We start from the raw sequence: 25,188 nt of genomic DNA on the forward strand, positions 1-25,188 counted from the left end.
ATCATTCATCCACACTTGAAATGTTGTATAAAATTATAGATGTTGTATTGACACCTTTTCTCTGCATCTTAATTCTTATTCATTATATATGGTTGTATATGTAGAGAAAGAAAGAATTAAATAAGTAGTGCAAAAGGTTCTGAACTTCCTGTAGAATTTATCAAGGCTAATGGTGAAGTATTAACATGAAATTGCAATATCAGAAAGAAAGAAAGAAAGAAAGAAAGAAAGAAAGAAAGAAAGAAAGAAAGAAAGAAAGAAAGAAAGAAAGAAAGAACGTAATTGTCAATGTCAAAGAGTATATTAGAGTTTATACAATCTTGTATCTTTAAAGGTCGGCAAATAGCCTTATCAATCTACGTCGTTGCTTTGGTTTCGTTTATCTCTGCACCTGTCCTATACCTAAAGAGTGATGACGTCACCTTTTTCTGTGCATTCACTGGGTTTTCAGTGGTTGGCGCAACAACAGTTGTCCTGATCCTAGCCTTTGTGCCAAAGGTGAGATATTCTACATGTGTTCTTCGTCATTCTCATGTTTGTTCTTATGTATCGCATTAATTTAGCCATCAAGTACAAAATCCTAATTTTAGTTTGACTTGTTCTGTCTATACATACACCGTTGCCTTTGAAATCACTTACACATAACACATACGTGGGTGCATCATGCCAAACAAATATATATTCAATGTGCAAAGTTATCTTTCTAGCTTAAACAAAGATGAACTATTCTAAGAGCAGAGATGCATAACCTCTGTATATTTTGGCCGAACGACTACTTCTTTTTTGAAACTGGCAACTACAAGTGCGCATGCACTATCACATCAACTTTAAATCACTTTGGCGTCTCCTTTAGGCAATTCGATATTTTTTTTACGAATTGCTCAAACAAACTGCACGAATCAAAATCACTTGGATGAGACGAGGAAACCTGCTTCTTTGTAACCATAGTGAGATAAAGTGTGACATTTTATTATGTGCTTTAAATAATTTCATTATAAATCATTTTTAATAATATGTTTTATGTGCCTCACGTTCCTGCAAGCTGAGAGTGTCGGACAGCCAGTGTGAGAATAAATCGATCTCACACTCTGTATCAATGCGCGTGTAAACCTTTGTTTTATAAACCTATTGCTGATTGGTTTATTACGTTCCGTAGTTAGCAGGCGTAGGTATTGATTGACGAATAGAATAACATGTAATATAGAACCGGAACTACGTACATTCCGGCAGATGATAACAAAGTGAACGGCCTAATAATGCTGACATTTACGCCACGCGTATGATGATAAAATATTGGCGACGCATTTAGGTAGGATTCTCATATTTTTGTTATGATTGGAGAATTTAAACCCCTCGAAACATATCGATTGTTCACCCTTAGAGATAACGCTTCAGGTGAAAGATAACTCGCGTAATGATCGAGCCACCGCTGTTACCGGCACCTTGACTAATGCATAGTGCAACCAGAGAAATGCCAACGACTACAAGTCGTCAGAACCGTTTTCCTGCTTTATGCCCTGAAGACCTCGAAAATGGAAAGTTAACTTGACATTTTATGTGCATGTACATACTATTCATTAATTGTAAACATTCATTCATTGCCAATATTCTATAGTCATGATGTTTGAAAGTGAACCATCGCGTCGTGTGCCTCGAGCTCCGGTACGGTAACAATGATAGCATTTTGGGTCATACTCTGTAAATATATATATATATATATATATATATATATATATATATATATATATATATATATATATATATATATATATATATATATATATATATATATATATATATATATATGTGTGTGTGTGTGTGTGTGTGTGTGTGTGTGTGTGTGTGTGTATGTGTGTGTGTGTGTGTGTGTGTGTATATATATATATATATATATATATATATATATATATATATATATATATATATATATATATATATATATATATATATATGGCAACAAATTAACTAATGTTTACATAGTTAGCTTGTCTAGTACTACGAGTAGTGGTATATAGGTCAATGATGCCTTGATCTCAATATTATGATGTTTGGAGTTAGTTTTTATGAATGTGAATTAAAGGAACTACATTTTTGCAGAGTTACACAAAACATACACACAAAGTAAAAGACGTCCTTGGTGTTGTGATTTCAATCAGTAATACTAATAACCAGGTTTTAACTTGTTTTCCTACCATAAAAAGGGAACATGAGAAAAAGAATCCAACACACCAAAGGGCAGAGATGGAATATCTCGCACGAGTTGGAAAATTTGTGTCTGCTCGTGTGAGACAAAGAATCCCCAACTCGTGTGAGATATTCAATCTCAGCCCATTGGGGTGTGGGATTCTATTAATCCCACCTATAATTTTATTTCCACTTTTCCCCAAACAGATGATAGCACTGAGACAACGTGAAGATGACGTAATAATAAGTACCATGAAACAAGATAACATGGTGGATAAACAATGTTCTGTTCGTCAATTGATCGAGGAATTAGAGAAGGTATTGAAGACATTTCTTATAGAAACAGTTCATATAATGTTACATTCATATCGTATCAAGATCTATCGGAATTATTTAGTGGTAGTGTATTATATTAAGTAATTGATACTTATAGTATTTCTGAGAAAATGATTTAATTGTGGCACCTTATGACCTTAATTTCTTTTTTTGATTTCTTGTACAGAAAACTGCCGGACTTGCCACATTGAAGGAACAGTTAAAGGTCCTGGAGTAAAACCGCTATAATAGAGCATATCGTGTATGGATTGTACTTTACTTTTAAATATACGCCATATCCAGTGAATATATTACTTTCCTCTCTACTATATAGTCAATTAGATGAATATTACGATTTTAAAGTCATTACTTCTCTTCAGATGTACTACCGTTTGTGATTACACATATATGTTAAAAATAATTGTTATACTTAAGCTTCATTAACATTTATCATTGTAATTGTATCACATGATAGACGAGTCAGAGATCTCCCTGGGACTATTATTTCAAGATGGGGATTATTAGATATTTAGTCAATAAAAATTAGCTTAGCTAACCAGCGCGTTTGTCAATTGTGTTAAATATATTGCTTTAGAGGAATAAAGTCTACATTTACTTTGGTAACTATTTTTTTGTTAAACTTCACACATATTCATATCCATTAACCCTACACTAGCTGTAACTCGAGTATTATATTTTTGTCGATCAGAAAACCAACAATATATTCACTGAATTTATTTTTAAATACCAATAATTAGACATTTTGCATGACAATTAGTTTTGTTTTTTCTCTATACGTAGTAAGTTGCAATAATCATGATTCTTTGCAGACCCAGAACTCATATATTGCACTTATACTATGCACGCTACTAAACATATAATATCTACGAACATGTGATCGGACATTGTACAGGTGTACGACTTTACTAGTCCCCCCAAAAATGGTCTGAAAATGGTCCAGTAGCAGATAGTGAAGCTTTAAAGAATTTCATTATACTTCGTTTCAATTTTTTATGTGTGCCTGCATCAAAGTATCAGAACATATCATTAACCCCAGGAAATAACTACAATAAAATGTATATTGCTTACCTCCTCGATATTTGTAATATACATTTTTGGTTGTATATGCCTTCACAAACCTACAGAAACATAGACATTTAGAATTCGAAACCCTAACAAAACATGAACTGCACGAATAAGTACTAAGGTTTCCTTTCTATATAATACTACTAAATCTACATTTTACAATATATGCACTCAAACTTTTAAGAGAATTATCAAAACTTTAAGAAACGCTTCCAGAATAATGTACTCCTGCCGGCCACATGTGATTAAAAAGACAATAAAACATTTTCTTATACCCAATGTCCTGTTTGTTATTCTTTAAAAACGTACGATAACATTGTAGATAAACAGTTAGCCATGGTAATGTGACTTTGTTAAAGGAAGATATACAAACAAACATGATAATATGATATATGGTAATTAACATCCGCTTTGGATGCAATAGATAGAAATGACAATGGAAAATGTATGTGATAGTCAGCTTTGATATTGCCTGGTGATATCGACACAATTCAGTGCTTATATTTGCTACGTTCAATACACTAAAATACCAGTATTTCATATATTGTAAAATTTAAATCTTCAATGACAATATTATACATTCACTTGAAAAGAAAAATCTTATGAGCTATCGTTTCTTAATAGTTTGATATTATTTTAAAGGTTATATATAATATATGGACGTGAACTTTAGATACTCCTGTTACATATTAATGATTGAAATGGGATGATGAATAAATTGATGGAAACATACATTTGTGAGTAGGGGATTAAATAATTAATATCTCCACACTGCTAGCAGACAAATGACGTCTTTCAACAACACCGCTTCCTAACTTTGTAGAATGGCAAAGTGCGATAATATGTCAGATTGCAATATATGTGTGCACACGGCAGCGGTACTCACTGTTTATCAATGTATAATTTCAATCAGCTTAATTACTGAATAAAGTACTTTTAGTTGTCCAAACATCTAGCGTAGGGTTATTTTCAATAAAGCAGATCAGTTTTCACAAAATAGAGCGCCATATTCAACACTGAATGAGGAAATAAGATATCGAATGCTAAATTATTCATATATTCGTTAATCAAAATATTACATTATATACACATTTTCTGGTACAACCAATGTTAACCTTCTAAATCATAACTAAATCATAAGCAGTTGTATTCCCTAGCTGGTTTATATTAGCTATAGATATGTCATATCCCATTATATTTTACGACAAGGCACTCTTCTTTGACTTGTTTGTACCATCTTCTTTCCCTCTTGGTACAGCAAGGTTTTTTTTCGATTTAGTTGTTCTCTAGAGTGATTGGCTCCTTGAAGACAGTGTAGTACAGGTTTGCATCAATATACTTGGCACTCCAGGGCAGTAATTTTGTAGGGATGCATAGTGAGTTACGTTCTTAGGACTATCTGTGCAATATTATTGAACTCGCCACTTAGCCATACATTTCGAATTAAAAAATGAAGGATATCTTGTTAGATCTTAATATAAAGCACTAGATAATTTTCGAAATACTCTAATGACTTCCATCAGTGCAAGTGGAATATTATCTTATCTATTTCAGTTTTTTAATCTATTTTAAAATTCATAAAATGTTTTGTTTTCATATCTCATTTTTCCCCATATGTTTGCCCTATTTTTGTTTCCAATGTCCACTATTCCAAACTGTTTATGACTCTCCCCCTCCGGTTTAAGCAGTGCAAAAACATGAGTTAAAATGCTGTCAGACATGAAAGGGCTATGAACCCCAGAAACAATGCCAATAAGCCGGACCCACTGCTGTCACCACATTGATAATTTTAAGGGCGTTGGTTGTTTCCCACTTCTACCTCCACAGTGAACTGTCTTTGTGTGAAGACATTGCAATAAATACTTTAAACATTTGGATCTAATTGGCAGAGCTGAAGTTCAGAAGTTAAGATCTCGTTGACCTCTGCTTCAAGCAATTGCTTGGTGATATTGAACTTATTCTCTTCATTTTAACTGAGAATAGCTTTGAGTTTTGCTTAAACGAAGTAACAACCAAAGTGCCAGACTTTTACTTCAAATGCATATACTACGATAGGGTTTGTATGTGAAAGTTTCTTTTAGTCCGATATAGACTTGTGTTATAAAATCTTATCTATCTCATTTGATCAAACATGTATGCTACAGCAGCTACTTTCACAAAAAAAGATTTTGTTTAATTTGCGAAATATTCTATTTTTTATGGATATTTTTCATGTATTCTTGTTTTCAATGTCCACATTGCAAATATTTTCTTTTATTCTGTCTTTATTTTGCTCTGGATTACATTTGGAATCTGAACTTATCTCTCTGAAAATACCCCTTATCTAGAACAAAACCACAACGGTGTTATCCGTATCCACTGAGACTATAGTATGTTCTTCTGCCTGCGCCTATATTATGGAACAATTGCAAGAATAGGGAAATATTGAGAATTGGAATTAGACTGTTATCAGTCGAAACACCGAGATATGGAAGTTTTATACAAACCGCAAACTTGTATTTTCTTCCAGATAAGACACCATTCATTAAATAATGTACTAAAGTTTTACACAACTCCATGTTTTGCATCTGAATTAAAGATTACAAGATTAGAATTGTGTAAATATAACGTGTAGTCACAGCATAAATCGGGTTTGCAGTAGATAATGCTAGTACTTCACATGGTTTGCCAGTTCTGGTACAACCTGGCAAACAGCATCTAACAACAGCTGTACCTTATTAACCGAAGTACACCAAAGAGAAAGGCGAACTCCGTGGTATCTAAGTAGTCTGATCTGGTTATCTAAAGACCTAATTTTGTTTAATATCTTGAGCATTAGATTGCCCAGGTAAGTTGAAATCAGAACATATTATGTAAATAATTATCGATCTACATTTAGAATTTATGATTACGACTCTGAGAAAATGTGGACAATATGCTACAGGTATTTTAACTACAGAGACATTTTACCATAAACACATGCGAGAATGTCACGGCCACTTTACTAAGTACTAATTTGGGAGTTAAGCAAGCCATTGAAAAAAGTAAGCCTACCTCTGAGAAAAAGTACCCCGCAATAGTTGTACAGCTGTGTCATTTCACCATTCCAATTGTATGTACGCGTCTACAAATCTAGGATAATAATAACAGAATCATATATGAAAAATGTTCACTACATCAAGGTAAGAAAAAAGGTGCACCGTTGTCGTTGACAATTATTTATCCTGCTCCTTTGAACAAAATCAAAATTTGAATATTTGCAAATGTAACAATAGAAACAAACCATTCTTACCTAACAAAACAGCTCTCGACGAACTCTGAAGTAAATTAACAATGTTATTTCTACCAAATGATGGAAAACCGTTATTGTTAAATTACAGTGACTGCAAACGTACGTACAATGGAAATTAAATACTTCGTGTTTGTTATATGCCAACTGTTAATATTAACTGTTCAGTCCGTGCCAAACGAGAAACCAGTTCTGCATGTTGGGGCTTTAATACGCTCTACTACAGCTGATAAACCTGGTGTTAATGAAGTAGCAGATATAGCAATCGGTCAAGCTCTAGACTTCATAAGTCGACATCCTTCCATTCTGCCTGACTACGATTTGGTCATCGTGAAAGGTTATATCAATTATACCTCGGTAAGTAGTAAAATCTAAGACTTGTTTTGTGAATAAAAGTTTATTTCTTTGGGAAATGTTAAGAACTACTATAATTGAAATGAGAAGTTTACTCTTAAATACCAAATATAAGCATTGCCTAATAGTTTAATAATAATATTACACATTGGTTATGGTTGCTTCTATCATCGACATCATACTATATAAATGTAATTGTGCCTTTAATAATATTCAATATCACTGCCCCCCCCCCCCCACGGTTACATCGCTTGATTAGCAGTAAACCACTAACTCGTCCCCTTTGCTCAAATAATAACTTTATGTACCCCAATGCAATACAAAGTCAGATGTTGAGCATGTGCTCTCGTGAGTAGCACCGCTGTTATGGAACAGTATACAATTTTAACTCAGGCATCATCCACCGTTGATAAATTCCAGAAGAACATCAAAACACATTTATTTTCAAAAGCTTTCAAACTTTGTTCATTGACTTAGAACATTACGCGGTATTGGATTCTGGAGCTGTTACAAGTTCTTGTTCTCTCAAATTGATTGATTGATTGATTGATTGATTGATTGATTAATTGATTGATTGATTGATTGGTTGATTGGTTGGTTGGTTGGTTGGTTGGTTGGTTGGTTGGTTGATTGGTTGATTGATTGATTGATTGATTGATTGAGTGATTGATTGATTGATTGATTGATTGATTAATTAATTGATTGTTTTTTTTGTTTTTTTTATTGGATTGATTGATGGATGGAGGGATGGATGCTTTCAATAAATTTATACTTCATGAAATATATATCAGAAACCAAGAATTGATTCCTTTAATCCAATTCTTACAGTTTGATTACCTTTCTCCTCCTTTTTTGTAATATGAAGTGATTTATTTTATAATTATATTTTGCACATTGGCCAATACCTGTAGGTGGATTTCACTTCAAAAATTAAATGAATTTCAAGGAGGTCGTGATGTAGAAGATGTCAGCAGTGTCAATAACGTTCTACCTTAGGGGCAAACCGTTCAATTTATCATTGTAGAGAACATACATGATTAAAGATGCAATTATCTTTATATTGACAACGAGACAGTGTATGCTAGCAGCAATAACGACGACACAGAACAGATAGAGTGCTATAAATCAAAGAATACCGTAAATTAACAAATAATCCTATTACACATACATGTACCATTGTTAAAAGTCCAGTGACTACAGACGGACAAAATGGACAGTAACTACCTCGTGTTTGCTACATGCCAACTGTTAATGTTTACTGTTCAGTCCGTGCCAAACGAGAAACCAGTTCTGCATATTGGTGTTCTAATACGCTCTACTACAGCTGATAAACCTGGTGTTAATGAAGTAGCAGATATAGCAATCGATCAAGCTCTAGACTTCATAAGTCGACAAACTTCTATCCTGCCTAACTATGATTTGGTTATCGTGAAAGGTTATGTCAATAATACCTCGGTAAGTAATAAAGTCTAAGACTTGTTTTACAACCAAAGGTGCATTTCTTTGACACATATTAAATGTCTGTGTTATCGTTTTCTTGAAAACAGCTGATTCAATTCAGTATCCTTATATAGGGTAATGGCTAAAACTGCTTTGGCCATCTCTTATCTTTAATAGTGCATTCTTTAAATGTCAGGTAATTTTGTAAATACATTGATGTTAACAGAGCACATATGACCTATAAAGCTGTTGAAGTGGTTTTTAGCACTAGAAATGATCCATTTGCATAATTAATGATCTTCAGTAATTAGGGTATATCTTAAGAATGCACACTTCAAATTTCATGTACGTTGTACATCAACCACAGCAAAGCGCACATATCTTCTAAACGGTTGTTGACATAGCTATTGGTTTTAATGTTTCACTTTCATAAATAGTTATGTTTGGTAATTAGGCTATATCAAAAGATGCAAGCTTCAAATTTCAGAGCACCAGCTGGTGATTAGTGTTTGATATAGTTTGGTTATTGTAATTAATTAATTTTTATTTATTTAAAAAAATGTCATTTTGTAATTGTATTCACATTTGCATAATTAATGATTGTTAATAATCTTAAGAATGTACGCTTCAAATTCCATATAATTTGGTACATTCATTAACGATAATAAAGCAGGCGAGTTTGCTAAAGTTTGCTGATTTAGTTTTTAATTGTATATATGATATTCATTCATTAATTAGACTATATCTAAACTCTTAAGCTCACAATTTCATATAATTTGACACATCACTGATAATAAAGTGAGCATCCTATAAAGCTTGGCGATGTCGCTATCCTAATCACTTATTTGTATAATTAATAATTTTTGGCAATTAGTCAATACCTTAAGTATACAGCTTTCAGATGTGTTATGGTTTGGTATATTTATTTGTCAATCAAGCTGTATATCATGTGTGATAGTTATACATTTACGAAAGGCATTCAGCTTACATCTGGTTGAGTTTGGTTTTAAGAATGTTATTTCCACTGTATTTACTTACTGAATAAACTGATTACCTATTATCACAATTATAATAGTCTTTTTTATGTTCAATTCTTAGATGCTTTCGATCAAATTAATCATTGGACATTTCTAAAGAAACAAATTGAACGGTATATTCCAAAGTATTGTTGTTCGCATCCTAATTGCTTTGGTACTGCACACGTTTCTTTGCATGGTGGGGTGTCGCTAGGTTGTCACTGTTTTCTGTGAGAAATGGTGTTCGGCAGGGTAGTATCGTATCTCCTTATCTGCCTCTATATGGATTATGTCAGTAGTCCCTTAAAGTCACATTATATGGGCTGCAAAACCAAAAATCGGCAATGCTTTCTTTTCATGTTGTTGGAGATCAACCACGTAGTATCGTTCATGAACATTCGTATATGGGGTATACTCTGCCAGATACTAGAGTCTATGTTTCATGATAATACAACGTCAGCTTTCACAGCCAAGCTAATACTTTAGCTGGGAGATTTTCATACTGTTCAGTTAATGTTAAAGCTACTTGGTTTCGAACTTTCTATCGAATATTACTGCTCTCAGCTGTGTTCATAGTCTGAATAATCTTTAGAGTTGGTTAAAACATCGCTTTCCGTATTCTTATGGGTTAGTCGCGAGACGGTAGTCGCAAGCTCAATGTTTATTCAACACAAATCCCTAGATGAAAGCTAGTTTGCAGTTTCTTTGAACATTTGAGAAACATTTGAAATGGTCTCATTATAGTAGTGTTCAATTCTGATACAATCATCTGCCCCCAGCATTTTGAATTGTATATCTTAACTCTACTTCCAACTGCTTATAAGCTGTTATAGTAGTATTGAGTATAATTGTCAGTTTTGGCTTTTTAGACCCCCTGTATCTGTGTGTTTTTTATTTCTTATTTCCCTATCATTTTAAGCCATGGGATGTATTGAGCGAAACTTTAGAAAATAATGGTACTTACAATTTGATTGACCTGTTTGTATATATTCTGTATATATTTCAAGTGTACATTTAATACATATATATATTCTGACGTTGCTACTTTTCTTGCACGTCCTTGTAAAAATAATTTATTTCATATTTTTTACAGTGGTCTATTCTAAGCTTGTAGATTTTGATTTGTTTAATGATATTTTATGTTTTTTTCAATAAATCACGTGAATTGAAGGACGGCATGATATGTGTAACATTGGCGGTATCAGTGGTGTGTAGTCGCTTGTGAGCTGTGATTATACTAAAGTATATAATCTTTAAAAATCAACTGTAGCCATAAATCAAGATTTTTGGGGGTTCGTATGCTTTAATATAAGCATGTTTAGATCAACCATGGAGCAAGTGGCCTAGCAGTAAGTTTCCTCACAGTAAGTCAGTCTTCGTTTGTGAAACGTTCAAACGTCTTTGTTTCGAGACGCTTTGAAAGAACATACTCGTATTGTAAGTGCAATTTTGGTAAACTTTTGTGCATGTACGGTATGGGCCAGTACTCACTTACATCCTGCCAAAATTTTCGTCATGATGTACATGCAAAGTAGCTTCGGCTACCATAAATGGCGTTGGGTGCCATTTTCCGATTTGTTCTTTTTTTTCCTTTCTTCGTTTTTGACTCTCAGAGTTCATTATGCATGCCTTTGAACCAGAATTCTTTTTTTGCTTTACCCTTTTTGTTTTTTGTGCGCCACTGTCCAAGATGGTTTTTGGCAGAACTTTGTTGTACAACTTGAGTGTGTTTGGGGACAAAAAATCTTTCTTACAAGTATACATATATATCTGTGTGTGTGTGTGTGTGTGTGTGTGTGTGTGTGTGTGTGTTAGCCTATCATAGTCCTCCTATTTCACTAATGATAACTGAATTGCCGTTATGTTGCACATATATCTTCCTTCCTAGTTTTGAAAATGAGAAGAATGATTGGTAAACGTTTCTTTTCCACCATGTTTTGATTAAACAGGCACCTTACAATATACAACGCGGTTGTTCATTTTATCAAGTGTCATCTAAACCTAACACATATAAATGCAACGTAATTACAATGCACTTTCTGCATTTCCGCTATAGGTTATAATAATTCACCTGTCCATTTCCTTTTAACGTTCTATTTATGTTTCTCAGGCTTTGGTGTTCAGAATGATGATTTACATTTCTGTGATTTCAGACAAACGAAGGTCAAGCCCTTCACCTGATACACGATTTCATCTACAAGAAACCACAGATGGTAGTATTATTCCTACAGCTTAGTTCTATGGTATCAAAACCTGTGAGTGAAGTAGCGACATATTACAATCTTGTTCAGGTAAGCCATGGTTACTGTTTCATAATACTCCTTTTCAACTTATTTTGAAAAACGTATTTGGTTTGAGCTAACCAGTATTTAGGTACAACAATCATAAAAAGTTATGAAGTAAGCTTGACCTCATTCCCTTTAAAGTATTAGTAGGCAATTAGTTACTTGGATGATTGGTTGGTTGGTTGGTTGGTTGGTTGGTTGGTTCGTTAGTTCGTTAGTTAGTTAGTTAGTTAGTTAGTTAGGTAGGTAGGTAGGTAGTTAGGTAGGTAGTTAGTTAGTTACTTAGTTAGTTACTTAGTTAGTTACTTAGTTAGAATTATCTTTCAACACTTCTGATCTCACCTTTCTGAAGTTTTCCATCGTTTCTTGCGTCAACAGTTGTCTTCAGCAGCGTCATCACTCGCATTTTCCAACAAGCAACGATACCCTCTTTTTACACGTATGAGTCCGACTGATGCCGCATTGGCAACAGTGTGGGAGGCACTGTTTCAACAATTTAAATGGAAAAGAATTGCCATTATATATGAGAACGTCGAAATATTTACACTGGTAATTTTACTTTGAATTGTTTCTTTCATTTTAAAGAATTATATGACAATACAATGTATAATTTAAAGAATTATATGACAATATGATATAATTTAAAAAATTTATATGACAATATAATATAATTTAAAGAATTATATGACAAATCTTACAATCAACATAAGGATTGAAATACTGATCTAAACATGTATGTCTACTAAAGATTAACAGCCAAGTTAAATATTTTGGCCAGAAACATTTAATGATTATTATAAATGTTCATAATAAACTGACCTATATTGCGAACGTAGAGGTCTGTTTTAACAAAAATAATGAGCCAAATCCATATATTCATAATTGGCCAATCATACTGTTACGTAAACGCGAAAAATACAAAATTTTCTAAATTATTTATAAGTTTGAATATGACTTGTCCTCATCAATGAATGAAGATTTAAATTGTGGAGAAGGCTGAAAGAAAACTTGTGGGATTTATGCATAATAAAATTACTTTTACAGTAGTCCGAATAAACATTTTCAAATACCGTTGGGTATTCGGGTTTATCGGTTGAAAAACATAAGTAACTAACATGATTATCTTATGAATATCAGATGATGAAACACTTTGTTTCGTTGCTACGCTCAATTGGTGGATACGAGATCCTGAGTGTAGAGCATGTTGAAAGTGGGGCTGACCCAGTAGTCCAGATGCAAAGTCTGAAGGTAAAAATCATCTCGGTTGGCCATTGTGTGTATTGTACATGTTTTACTTGTATTAATCAGTAATTTCCATAATGCATAAACATTCCCATTTATATATGCAGTGCCATTTATGGTCACAAAGAATTGCATTCAACGTTGTGGGCATAGTAATTGTAACAAGATGCATACTTTCGTATGGTTAAAATGTGTGTGGTTTTAATATTATATGAACTATTTGCATATTTAATCGTATTTATAAATTCGGTTCTATCTTATCAGTGCGGCTCAGATATTGTGAAGCTACAATCTGTATGATACAGTTTCATATTACTAACTAAAGAAGACATATTGTCTACGGTCGTTCAGAAATGTATCTTACTAATTACTTTGTTGATATTTTGATGGTACAACGACATGTATGTGTTTTAGATACGATGGATTTTTCTTGTATGTTACCTGAGTATTTTGCATAATTACCCAATTAGATGATATCATTAACGGTCGCTTATAAATTGATTTCACTCTGTGGTTCATTTATCATCAAATATATGTCATATACACATGTGGTTTGTATACAATACTGTTCATAATTGATAGTATTTAACACAATTCATCATGGGTTTTACACCTAACTTGGTTAATATATATTGATGATGTCAAGACTACACCGTTCTAAGACGATATATTAATGGTTAAAGTACGTTGTCTTGTTTATGAGTGAAGAACTTTAAACCAGACAGGGAAGGTCTCTGCAATGACAAATTCAATTACAAACAGACTATGGTTGCCATTAAGCGTGACACTTGTTTACAAGTCAGTGGAAGATTAATTAAACTTGTAATTTGTAACTATTAACTCTGTTGTGATACGCGTCGACGCTGTATGCCCTAAATGATGTTGTCTTGTTTTTTTATTTTCTTCAGACGCATGATGCTCGCATTATAGTTCTTTTAGGTTATGAATACATGTCCAGAAAAATCATGTGTCAGGTATGTATGTAGGTAAATTTGAGTCAATTAAAGTTCTTGGTATAAAATGCCACAGTTGTTCACAATAAAACAGCTTGCAGCTATGTTACACAACTGGCCTGTTACAGCACCGTTACATTAGTTTAATTTAATTTAATGTATTAGGTCAGCGCTGTAACACAACGTTCCATTCATGGAACTCTACAGTTTTAGTACTGTGACACCTATGTTGTTTTTACAGCATTGTTGGACACGAATGGGGTATATTTCTTAAACTATTCTGCAGCAATACTGCCATGTATTTTGCAACAGCACTGTTTCGATGTGACACTTGTGTGATTGTTGGGTAATTATGATTCTGCAGCACTGTGAACATTAATGCTAGGATTAGTTTATATATAAACGCCAGAAATATGACTTGTGTAAAATAAAAAAATGTGTCTTTCCGATGACCGACCTACCCTAGTTTAAACCGACCCTAAACATGTTTTTAAACATTTAAAACAACAAGATAAAACATTCTTTGTCTTCTCGACCTTCATGCGCGGTCTGTTTTCTTCGCTTTACCCAGTGATGCCTGTATGTATTTAAATCAAACTATCACAGAAGGGTGTATTCTGAACGGCATTTAGTTTGGTTTTGGGTCGAAGCAATATTTTTCCAAAGTAAAAACAATTAAGATAAAATGAAATAAAATAAAATCCCAACCTACCTACCCTATATTCTGAGGCCATGTTATCAGAAACACACAATTATTATTTTTTTGCGTTGTACAACGTCAGTTTATAGTTGTTATTATTAGCCGAATATTGGTACTAGTATGTTTCGTATGCTGTCGTAATATCAATGTCGAATCCTGCAAAAATTCTGCTTCTAGATCTATATATGAAGTATGGTGGTTAGTTAGACAAAAGATCTAGAGGGCCTACTTTGCATGAAATACATGTTTTCTACATTGACGAACCTAATATTATAGACATTATGCTAACGGGAAGACAATCTTTAATAAACAAACATGTCATTGTTCAATTTCAGGCCTACAGATCGAACCTGTATGGTCAGAAATATGTGTGGATGCTGGTAGGTTGGATGTGGAGAGGTTGGTACTTTAATCGTCGCTCTGAAAACTATGCGACTTGTACAGATGAAGAGTTGCTAATGGCAGTAAATGGATACATCGGAGTGAATTTTCAAGCTTACACAAACGATTTCAATAATATAAACTTCAATGGCTTGGTGAGTGATACATAACAACTCTGCACTAGTTGCAGAAATATCGACAGACTAGACTACCCTGGAATATAGCCATTTGAACCAGATATCTAAACAAAAATAGATGTTCATTTAAAAATCCATTTGAATCAAGAATCAAATCATTAAATGTAGATTTGCATGTAAAGCATGCGCATATATAGGTCATCCGTTTTTTATGTTCAGAGGTACAGACCTGTAGTATATTTATGATGTGTTAGAAATTACATTAGAATCTCACAAATCAGTGTACTTATAAGGTTGATCGGGTGCAATGGGGATACAAAAGACTGTGTGACATGATCCTGTTCTCCCATATTTGATGACTTGGCCTTTTATTTCCACATGTTTAGAAGCCAGAACCTGAGGACATAGAGGTGTTTGAACACATGCGATCATCACCGTCACTCTATTATGCAGGATTTTGTTTTGATTCAATGCTAGCCATAGCACTAGCTTTAAACAATTCTGACAAGCTACTGTCCAGATCTGGCAACCAAGGACGTCTATCCGATTTCACATACACTGATGGTTCTATGGCTGCTATTGTGAAAGATGCAATACTAAATCAAGAATTCTTTGGAGTTACTGTAAGCTTTCAATTTTCGTTTCTTGACATAGATAACCATTTATATTGAGTTCTTTGACTAGCTCCAATAGATCAAAGATTTAAATGTAGGATAAAAACCTATCAATTCCTTAGAGTGACCTCAGAACCCCCTCCCCTCCCCCCTTCTCCTTCTACCGTGATTGGCCATAATTGGTCATTGCTTCAGACAGCACACTCAATTTCAAATCACCCTGTAATATTATATAGCGCTATGTATACAAAGCCAATGTATAATGATGGAAAAATAACTCTTTTATTGAGATTTGAATTGACTATTTTATAACCATGCTTTTACTATAATGAAAATTCTTGCATTTCTCAGAAATGTTTCTATTTTGGGGTACAAAACAGATCTATTAAAAGTAAAATCGTTTTTGTAGGATGAGAAGTAAAATGGTTTGAAAAACACCCTAAAGTAAAAGAATTTCGGGTTTTTTAATCCTACATTGAATTATTGATCTTGACTCTTATTGAAGTCGAGGCTCATGACGTCACATGCGTTGTAGACAACACTCTGCTCAGCTCAGCTCAGACTCACCATCTGGTGGCCCACTCCTTTCCCGTCGCCCATGTAGATCAGATTGCCTTATAGTCTTCTAGTCATATGAGTTACCCATGATACTCGCAAAGTCCATGACTAATGCTCGAGAGTAGTACATGTCTGGCAGATGCTGAATGATTGACTAGATGATGGTCATATTGTTGTATAAATTAAATGCATTCAATTGCTTCCATTTTCTCATGAACCTATGATACACAGAGACCAAGCCATGTGTCTATCTCGGTATCATAATATACGACCATTCATCTGATATCAAATTTGTCTTTGTCTTTGGCTGTAAGGACAAATCGATATTACGGTCAGTCTGACCCATTTCTGTCAAATGCCGTGGAAAGATAATACAGACATGGATGAATAAATTGGCTGGTTATGTCACTTTTGACTAAATGGTGGTCATTAATGTCTTAGATATCACCTAAATATTCATTCATGTTAATGAAAATGGCATTTCAAAAGATCCTACATTACAAATGGATATTTGTAACGCATCCAACTTTTATTTACAGGGGTTGGTTCGAATGACGAACAAGAGTGACAGATTAGCGAACATAATCATTCAACAGAAACAAGTTGATGGTAATGATTCTTTTATAAAATTGTACTCGACAGTAGCTTGGAAATGGCCAATAAATTAACTACTCGTATCTTTAGGGTCATTTATTTTGGTTACCTACAAGGTGTCATATGACTTTTAAAAATAATATCAATAATTTGAAAAGCTGGGTTTTTGTATGTAATTCAAAATGAAATAAAATGTTTTAATTATTCTATGCTTGGTTTTAATTAACAATGAGACAGCTATACTGAGGCTTAATCTCAGTAGTTCAATACTAAAGGTCTAGTATAATTAATGCCATCAGTTTGTATTGTGTAGGAATGTAATTGACAGTTATGATTGTGTTGTTATTCCCCTGAATGTTCAGAGCCTTTTTTGGTAGAAGTGGGTAGCTATGATGTTGCAAATGATGAGTTTGAATGGAGTGAAGAAAGTCCACTTATCTGGCAAGGTAAGACGTCCCCATTATTAAAGTATACTCAATTTGACGATGTCTTGTTATTTACATGCATTGATCATTTTTAGGATAGTTCAATAGTGTGTACCCAAATTTAACAATTGTGAATAATTCTGCACATGAGAGAGAAGTCGTCAGAATCACTCAAGGTGGGAAATCCTGCCAAATTCCTTAAAATTTCTGAACTTACTATCTCACTCTCATAACTTGCTAGCATTATCAGTTAACATATTTTAAACTTTCATATTTTGTCATGCTTATGCTTATGTTGGATGATAAATATTATCGTTCCTAGGTTGAGGAACACAAACATGTGACTGATAAATTTCTAGGTGTTTGGTATTCAGGAAATCTCTTTTTATTATTGTTTACATAGGCAAGGTACCTCCAACCGATGGAGTCGAAGAAATTTATTCCAGTGTTTCAGCTTCAGGAACACTCCGCATACTGTTGAATACGATGGCCAGTGTTGGGATTCTGTTATCGTTACTGTGTTTGATTATGAATATTTTGTACCGAAACAGAAAGTTAGTTTTACAGTTGATCCAATTAACTGTAGTAGTAAAATGTTTTGAAACCTAACGCCTAATACACGTTTGTGTGATATATATATGTCCCTGTCTCTTTCTGTGTGACATATTTGCACTTGAATATAAATAACAATTCTAGAATTTTCCATGTTTGTGTTTAACGTATGATGTAGTAGTTTTGACATACATGTAGAGTAAATATCCGCAAATCACAGTTTATGTTCATTGGTCTTGTTTGCATATTGTTTACAGTAATGTTTAATATTAGTAACGTATAAATGACACAAGACGTGTAACTGTGCAACTTTGTCTAGATAATTTGAAAAATGGGATAAATCTCATTATTGTTCTTATGCCGTTTGTGATCATACATGAACGTGAATGCTAATTCTTACAGACAGTGTTAACACTAAAGTACGATAACATTATCATATCAGAAACATTGATACAGTGCTATGAAAGCAATTCATGTTTGTTTTTTAAATGATCTCATTTTGGTGAAAACACGCCATCAGAACTGTACATGTAACAACTGCTTCCGACAACACCATTTCTTCTTTTAGAGTAATCAAGATCTCCAGTCCTCTTCTAAACAACTTTGTTGCTATTGGGTGTATTCATCTGTATGTTCTGGTGATACTGTATGGAGTTGATACCTCTAACATGTCATCATTGGACTTTGCTGTACAATGCCATGTAGGTTGCCATTTGCTGTGTTACCTTTTTGCTTTAGCACACTGATATAATGTTTCATACGCCAATGACGTGAATATTAACATTATTTTTCTTCAGGTGCTAAGGCATGAACTAATTGAGATAGAATGGTGATTTCCCCAAATGCATGTTCTTTCCGTAGGCTTTAACAAATGATTTTTGTTTTGTTTTCAGGCTAAACCACTCTTGTTGTCACTTGGTCTATCTTTGGCATTCGGTGCGATCTTCATGAAGACATACAGAGTCTTTGCAATATTCAAGATCGCCGTTGGAAAGTTTAAGAAAATAGTATGATGTTATTAAGGATAATTTAATAAATAAAGTTAACGGACATTGGTGTACCACTTTTACATGTACAATCATTGTGTACACATACTATCAAGTAGGCTATATACCAAATGGTCTCTTATTTCTAAATCAGTGTGCCTTAACATTTAGAGAAAAGAGAATTTTAAATGCAATCGTAGTAGTGTAAGCACTAGAACCAAACTTGGAATGGCATGAAATGAGCTGACTATAGCATTACCTTTGGTCATTACCAAATGAAATATACCTTAATAGTGAGATTCTTGCATGGCCCAAACAGCAACAGGGACGCGATAAGATTCAAAGTATTAATCTAATCCAACTAACAACAAATAAATGTCTGAATTTCTACTGTGTCTTACAGTTTGTACCCGTAAAAGCTAACACATTAGCAATATTCAAACACCCGGTTCTGTTTATATCAATGGGTTAAAAAGAATGTGTAATAGTTCCTCTATAATTCAAGAAGGGTTTTAACGAAAATTTTGTTTCATAAACTCACATTTTGCAGCATGTTGGCGATTCAAGGCTTCTCGCAGGTGTTGTAGCTATGGTTACATTTGACATCATCATTTCATTGTCTTGGATTATTGTCGACTTCATGTCCATCACAACTGGTATACTGAGAATTGAGGTATAGCAAAATTAAATTACGCACATATTTCCATTGAACACGAATCGATATATTGAATCGATAAATTATGATAACTTGTGAAAGAGATGTTTTACACTGAGGGATATAGACATTCAAGATTTATAAATACTCATTGTGAAACTCAAATATATTATTTTGGCTGATTCCCACGATGCAATAGCCAATAGCAAAATATCTTAAAAGGCAAAATACCACCTTGATGCTTCTCTGAAATCTCAAGTAATTGTAGGTGATGTAAAGTCATGAAATGACTCTCCAGTACCCACACTTAATGAAAATGTCTCTATTTCCTGGAGTGTCATTTCTCTTTAAGATGGTCATTGGTTTGGATTGTATTATATATCTTCATTAACATTGCTATTACAATACGGCAGTGTCGATAACATCTATTGCATTCTTAATTTACTTTAGGAAACAACTGATGAGAATGGACACGACTTTCGTCATATCTACATAACAAAGAATTGCTATTCAAAGTACTCAATGATTTGGATTATTATTTTGTATGCATACAAGGCATCCCTACTTCTGTTTGGAGTGTTCTTGGCATGGGAAATACGCTCTGTTGAAATTCAATCTCTGAATGAAAGTAAGAATTGTCTTGCTATTTCTCATTTCCATTTGTAAACATCGCATGACAGCTCATCTTTTAAAACAAATGTCAGGGACACTATCTACCTTTGATTCACATTATCACATATCTACGTGCAAAGTCTCACTTGTGTGTTCGTCAGTCAGGACATGTCAAAAACCCGTGTCACTCTTGTACAACATGTTCTCCCCAATCTTTTCTCTCTCAACTGTTCAGAATGACTTGACAGTGTAATTCCTGGCATTCCGCCTTTTCATAATATTAAAGTACGTACTATCAAAAGTGCACTTTACTTTCATAAATCCATTGGTGGTGTGAGTCTGATATGCAGATGCACTTTAAATCTTTATTTAATTATATCACCAATATGACTGTAATTGGAGACGGTTTGCATGTGTAGCATTTGGTGCTTCACTTCCTTGTTCATGTAAATGACAAACACATGTCATCATATTCAGAAAGGTTTTACTTATATTTTAAAACTAAATTTGGTATTATATCTCAAGGCTGATTTTGGTTGAGAAACCACACTACAATCTGACCCGTCGATTATAGGCTTGACATGGCTTGACTTTAACACAAGTGGCGAATGAAAGTCACGCGATTACGTTATTTGCATAGCCTGTGTACGACTCCCTTTTTGATACGCGATGAAGAATATAGTGCGATGAAACGTTATGGTATTCGAAAAATTCTATTAAAAATTCTAGGAAAATTAGATGCATTTTCCTAATTATATGATACATATATAATCATTGTTAGTTTTATGTCTTAATACTCCGCGTATGATTCCGCAGACTACAAATACTTACTTGAGGCTCGTATTTCTATTAGTCCGCGGAATCATACCCTGAACATTGTGACGTAAACCTAACATTTGGATTATGTATATATAGAAATACCATAGTCAGTAACGTTGACACGAAATGCTTGCAAATTATCAGCTTTTAATTTCCAAACTAATGTTTTCTGCATTACTTGTTTCTTTTATCAAGGTCGGCAAATTGCATTATCAATCTACGTTGTTGCTTTGGTTTCCTTTATATCGGCACCTGCCCAGTACCTAAAGAGTGATGACGTAACCTTTGTGTATGCATTCACTGGGTTTGCAATGTTTGGTGCAACAACAGTTGTCCTGTTCTTAGCTTTTGTGCCAAAGGTAAGATAGGGCGAGTTCAGGGGAAATGACCCGTTAATTAGCTAACATGTCCATGAGTTGTTTTAGCTACCAAAGGCAAACCTCAAAAGGCTATTTTGATAATGAATTCTGTCAATGCTTCAGACGTAACAAGAATAATCCGAAATGCGAAACTCTCTTCCTGTTTCTTACTTGTTCCTTGTATAAATTCACGTCATATCCGAAGCAGTACTGTCCCTCAGTGAGTGAAAACCTCGTTGGCCATGTTTCAATAAAGCCTATTAAATTTAATCAGCTTGCAGCAGCTTTCAAAACCTAATATTTGCAGACAAATATGTATACACACGACATAAATGCCATGTGATAATTTTGGGCACAAAAAGTATACTAACGAAGGAAAATGCCATTTTGTACATAAATATGATAATACATGAAATATGACTGCAACTACAATGGAAAACCCGGTTATCATCTGCTTTTTCACCATTCCCCCAAATAGATGATAGCACTGAGACAAAATGAAGATGGCGTAAGAATAAGTACCATGAAACAAGATACCATGGTGGATAAACAACGTTCTGTTCATCGTTTGACTGACGAATTGGAAAAGGTATTTACTGGGGTAGTAAACCTTTAGTAGCAAGTCACCCAACTTCTCTCCATCATTTTTAATTCACCGAATAAGGGATAGATACCCAGTCTTCACTTAACATAAAGGGGATTCTTACGAAAATTTGCATTCATCAATATGATATTCATGTTGGGCTGTTATTATTTTGGTGATCGAGCGCAAAAGAAATGTATTGTTCTTCAATGTGGTAGACTACCCAAGTGGGTGATAGCGGTTACTCTGTTGTGTGATTCTAATCAGCCTGTGAGTTAGTCTTGCTGCTAGACGTTCGGGCTTTCTTTTGATACTATAAGCGAACGAAGTTCGCAGTGAGGGCTTTTCCGAACAGTCTAGCGAATGTCATTTTCAGACCGGACATTCCATTGAGATTAGTGGGTTGGGCCATGTATGCATATATATACTTTAATATATTCAATCTCTGCATGCAGGTTTGACAAACACATTTATGTCATTACTATGTCTTATCAGTTTATGATAATTGTGTTTGATGAGTGTGTAGACGTTGTCATTCACACATTTTAGTTAACGCATTGGTGGTTATTTTTAGAAGCCCCTCCTTAAGATGAATATGCATGACAAATTAGCTATTGTCGTCTGTTTGTGCTTGTCGCTAATACGGTTCTCTGATTGGCAGTTATTTATATCCTGATGACATTCGCTAGACCTTGGATGTTCCATCCTCGATAGCGATGCTCGGGCGTGTGTCGTATTCTATCGGAAGAACATCCGAGGTCTAGCAGATAGACTACCTGTGAGTAAGATAGAGTGTAAACATTATTTGAAGTACTAAAAGAGTACTGTAACACTGCAAGTTCATGGAACTCTGTCAATACAACTCTGCCATACCACCCTACTGAGACTAAAATTAAACTAACTTTCATTCAATAGCTTATCACTGTTGTATCAACATGTTGTAACAATAGTTTAATAAGTTTGTGTCTATCTTAGTAAACCCAAGAGTCGTATAATATGTATTATTTCAAGCGTTACATAGCTTTATATTCCAGAATATCTTAACACAATACATTCATTATGTATCGTCAGCAAAGACAATATGTTATTTAAGAGGAAATGTTTATTGTTCATAGATGGAAGTCAAATTTCTGTTTGTATTTTCGCTTACAGAAAACAGCCAGACTTGTCGCACTAAAGAAATTGTTAAAGAAGTAAAGCAGCTGTACTATGATACACCAAGCACGTCGTGTGTACAACTACAATCCCATACCTGTGGGTAAAATCTGTTGGAAGCATATCTTTCCCTGATGGTATTTGGCCAGTACAAACACGTGTTATGGTATTCAAAGACTTGTATTGATTTATTTCTTCATTTTTGCAACTAGAAATGGTTGTTATTATACTTCACTTTTCCCCAGCATAGACATTACTCTTCATTAATTATGTCACATCATTGTCTTGTGTTTAACTAGGTATATGTTAACCATTATAGATTTGGAAATATTTTTCACACTTATTCCACAGGGCGTTAACCTCTGGACAAACCTAGATGTATTTCATTTATGTAATTATGTTAAAGCTACGCCCATTAAATGTATTCATGTATGGATATCCTTTATACATCATTTGAGGCTCGTTAATCTGTTAAACGCTTTAGAAGTTGAAACTCCACAAATCAAACACTAATACACAATATGTCTCCAGGTTTCCGGATCCATTCTGTATTGCTAGACTAAGCTTTGAGCTATATCTGTATACACACTTTCACACTCACTAATATTTCAGACTATTTTTAAACACCTTTGTCAATTTCTTGTGCATGAAATGCTAATAAAACTCCGCATTGTATCACATTTTGTGTTTAACATTTTTGTCAAGACATACTTTAACATTATATTCTGGAGATTAAACATTTAACTGCAGCAATGTCAGTTTTGTTTTGTTTTGTTTTGTTTTTTATCAAAAGAACAAATGTAGTATTTTTCAAAAGCCTGGAAGAAATCCAATGGAGCGCGAGTATGCTCATTTGCTTTTGGTACGAAAGGTCGAGCGATTGATGGTGTGATTTTGGAATGTCTGGTTGTATTAGCATGAATCAATGCATAGGTAGAACTTGAAGGATAGCAAAACTAAAATGCCAATATTTCACTTAATGGACAATCAATAATCTTAGACATTCACTTCAAAAGAATTAAACTCTGATTCTATAAAAGGGAACGCACTCCAAGGAATGAAGTCATTTTCATAATCTATAGGTTCTGGAGAGTGTACATCGGTTAGTTTCAGAAAAAATATATAGTTGATCCTTTGTCTTTATTGGGTATCTTTGCTATGGGAGTTACCAGAAATAATATATTCAAATTGCACACTGAATATTCATGAGAACTGTTTTACACAGAAGGCTATAAGCACTCAAGACTACAATAAGTGGGAATTATGCATACCAGTTGGTAACAAATCATGAAACTGTGACAGTTCTCATATTATATGCATCTAATAGACTCAGAAGAGAACTTTAGAGGTGTGAAAGAATGAGTATTTATGAGAATATTTCTGCAAGTTCAACATATGTGAATGAAAACTGAAATACATTGACTTGAGATTAGGCAATTGCAGTAAACGAACAGTAGATGAAGTTTAAGTCAAGTAGATAGTAGGTCAAGCTAGTATGTCTTGACTCAGACCACTAAATTTCTTTTAGTGGTCTGAGGTCTTGGCGCAAGTTATCGTGAGGACAATGTCTGGTGGAATGTGAATACTGAATATCAAACAGTCAAGGGATTCCTACCACGTTAAATGTTAATCCCTGTACTTAAAGTTTAGATGTTGTCCAATGCGCATGTCAGAATGACATTCTTTTTATATGTTAACAAACACAATGTGTCACGTCGCGTAAGCTATGTAAGCTCCCATGTTAAATCCAATACATTGCTCATTCACGTGACCTCTGACTTCAATTGGAGGAAAAAAGTCTTTCGTATCAAGAAATGTTTTCCTCAGGAAAAAAAACACGTTACATTTGAGCGTCACTAATTTACCGGCTACATTAATTTTTCCATCGTGGTGTGGGACCCCAAGGCACATTTTT

General features: G+C 34.0%; 1 protein-coding gene across 1 annotated transcript; it reads left to right on the plus strand.

Moving 5' to 3' along the window:
• Positions 1–6,499: 6,499 nt before the first annotated feature.
• Positions 6,500–23,315, plus strand: LOC144434117 (gamma-aminobutyric acid type B receptor subunit 2-like). The gene is made up of 18 exons (XM_078122573.1): positions 6,500–6,508; positions 7,022–7,210; positions 8,474–8,662; positions 11,817–11,954; positions 12,327–12,497; positions 13,086–13,196; positions 14,099–14,164; positions 15,179–15,379; positions 15,748–15,984; positions 17,073–17,142; positions 17,490–17,573; positions 17,956–18,047; positions 18,998–19,111; positions 19,641–19,763; positions 20,301–20,373; positions 21,372–21,535; positions 22,014–22,124; positions 23,271–23,315. Exons 1-18 carry the CDS (start codon positions 6,500–6,502, stop codon positions 23,313–23,315), a joined length of 2,187 nt encoding a protein of 728 aa, XP_077978699.1.
• The last annotated feature ends 1,873 nt before the right edge of the window (positions 23,316–25,188 follow it).

This window comes from Glandiceps talaboti, chromosome 4, assembly GCF_964340395.1.
Source record: "Glandiceps talaboti chromosome 4, keGlaTala1.1, whole genome shotgun sequence".
Lineage (NCBI taxonomy): Eukaryota > Metazoa > Hemichordata > Enteropneusta > Spengelidae > Glandiceps > Glandiceps talaboti.